Raw genomic sequence first — 2,114 nt, 5'->3', positions numbered from 1 at the left:
GACCTTAAAACCTTGTTCCTTTAAAATATTTTGAAATATTTCAAGTTGAAGCTTCTGTGACTTAGATGCCGACTGCCCAGTGACTAATGTATAAAATTCATATAACTTCCCCGCGGCTGCTCACCTGAATCGTCCTGCGACCAGTGATGAATCGAGCTCAATATGTTGATACTTTGTCTATCCTTCGTCCAGCTCAATAGGGGTACACCACTGGATATTTCTATTTCCTTTCTTCAAGACCTTCTTTCTTCAGGTTTTCTTCTTTCAAACCCTGTTAGGGCGCCATTTGTGGTGTATGATTGCACGGACCCTCACATATATGTGAACAGAATCATTTACATGCACAGAATCGTTTATTGTTACAAAACAGGAGAATATATCCTTTACCATAACGGGAAGGTCCCGCTCTCTCCCCCAATCATCACCTGACTCGTATCCCTTATTAACTACGAAAAACAGTCTCTCTTCCTTTTGGCAATGATCCACACGTCTGCTCTCAGATCCACTTATTCTCACGGTTAACCAGTTACCTGATTCTCTTGATGTTTTCAGTTTCCTTACAGAGGAGACAACTAAGCCAGGTATTCAGGTCTTATCTCAGGCGTCTGCTAGTTCTCAGCACACAGGCCGAAGTTCTATCTTATCTTGGCCGAAACTCCCAACTCCACAATTCTTCTCCACACTTAAGCCAAGCGTGCTTTGCAGGTAGGCATGTCATCTAAGCCCCAGAAACCTGTGAAACTGTCCTGTATTGTTTCCCATGGCATGCTTCTGGGCCAGAAGCATGTTTTGGGCTGGGTTCTGCTGTCCGTCATGCCAAAGAATGATTTGGCCAACTTCTTTCATAATCTGGTATATGTGTATTGGAGCTAGGAGGAGAATCGTGGTAGCGGATTGAATTGTTGATACACTAATGTTTTTCTTGACAGCAACCTTCTGTCTGTCTGTCTGTCTTATTTTCAAACTTTGCAGATTGAAAGAGTACAGAACCTATTTTTTTGGAAGGCCTACCAAATAAAAAAGCGTGAAATGGATAACAAAAATGGCAACAGAAATAATGAGAGGTTTCTGTTTCATGGGACAAGTAAGGAGTCGTTAACCTTAATTAACAACCATGGATTTAACCGGAGCTATGCTGGAATGCACGGTAATGTGAATTTCAAAACAACTCTTGTTTTCCTGAATAGAGCTAGGACTGATTTGCCATGCCATCTATATAGTCCTGCCTTGTATGCAAAATTAATTGTTTTGTTAAATCTCCCTATTGCAAATAAAAAGCAAAATTGTGAAGAGATTCACAGGCTCTGAAGACGGCAGATAAGTGATTGCTGCTACTGAAACGCTCACAAATATTTGTTTTTCTGACTACAGCTGCACACTTTGGGAATGGAACATACTTTGCTGTTAATGCTAGCTATTCTGCCAGCGACACCTACTCTAAACCAGATGCAAATGGGAAGAAGTACATATACTTGGCTCGAGTTCTTGTTGGAGAATATTCTCAGGGGACAGCGGGATCAATTACTCCAGCAGCCAAAAAAGCTAGTAACCCTACAGATCTGTTTGATAGTTCAACTGATAATGTGAACCAGCCATCCATGTTTATCATATTTAATGACATTCAAGCTTACCCAGAATACCTTATAACTTTCACTAGATAAGCATTTTGGTTGCAGTCAAGATTGCTTGTCTTTCAGCCTTTGTGTAGGACAGAAACACTTATAACAAAATATACACTGAAAGCAATAAATAGTTTTATCAAACTAATTTCTTAAAGCTTGTTTGCATTTAAGCAACCTCTGGCAATTTTTGATAGCACTGAAATAGACTGCTTGTTTACACTCAGGGTAGCTGAGCGTATTTAACACTTGAGCTCAATATTCTGCTGAAAACTGCTGTTACATTACATATCAAGCCTTTATACTATATTAGCCTTTCCATGCAGCCTTATGGCCATCCTAGTTGCACTAGGAAGTGGGGAGCACTGGCGGGGGATTGGAAGGGATCTTCTTTCAGCCACTAACCACTCGATGTTGCATTTCTGATGGCTTCTTACACTCTGTAAATGACAGTCTGCATCATGAATTATTATACAGTGGTTTTCAATAAACAAA

The 2,114-nt window shown here is 40.3% G+C and overlaps 1 protein-coding gene across 1 annotated transcript; it reads left to right on the top strand.

Annotated features, from left to right (window-relative positions):
- The first annotated feature begins 711 nt into the window (after nt 1-711).
- LOC104075866 (poly [ADP-ribose] polymerase 15-like) lies at nt 712-1,661 on the top strand. Its single transcript, XM_009576522.1, has 3 exons — nt 712-852; nt 973-1,147; nt 1,372-1,661. Exons 1-3 carry the CDS (start codon nt 712-714, stop codon nt 1,659-1,661), a joined length of 606 nt encoding a protein of 201 aa, XP_009574817.1.
- Nucleotides 1,662-2,114: the final 453 nt, after the last annotated feature.

Source organism: Fulmarus glacialis, unplaced genomic scaffold, assembly GCF_000690835.1.
Source record: "Fulmarus glacialis isolate BGI_N327 unplaced genomic scaffold, ASM69083v1 scaffold6004, whole genome shotgun sequence".
In the NCBI taxonomy this organism is placed as follows: Eukaryota; Metazoa; Chordata; class Aves; order Procellariiformes; family Procellariidae; genus Fulmarus; species Fulmarus glacialis.
The sequence above is the reverse complement of the archived record's forward strand: the minus strand, read 5'-3'. Positions and strand labels throughout refer to the sequence as shown.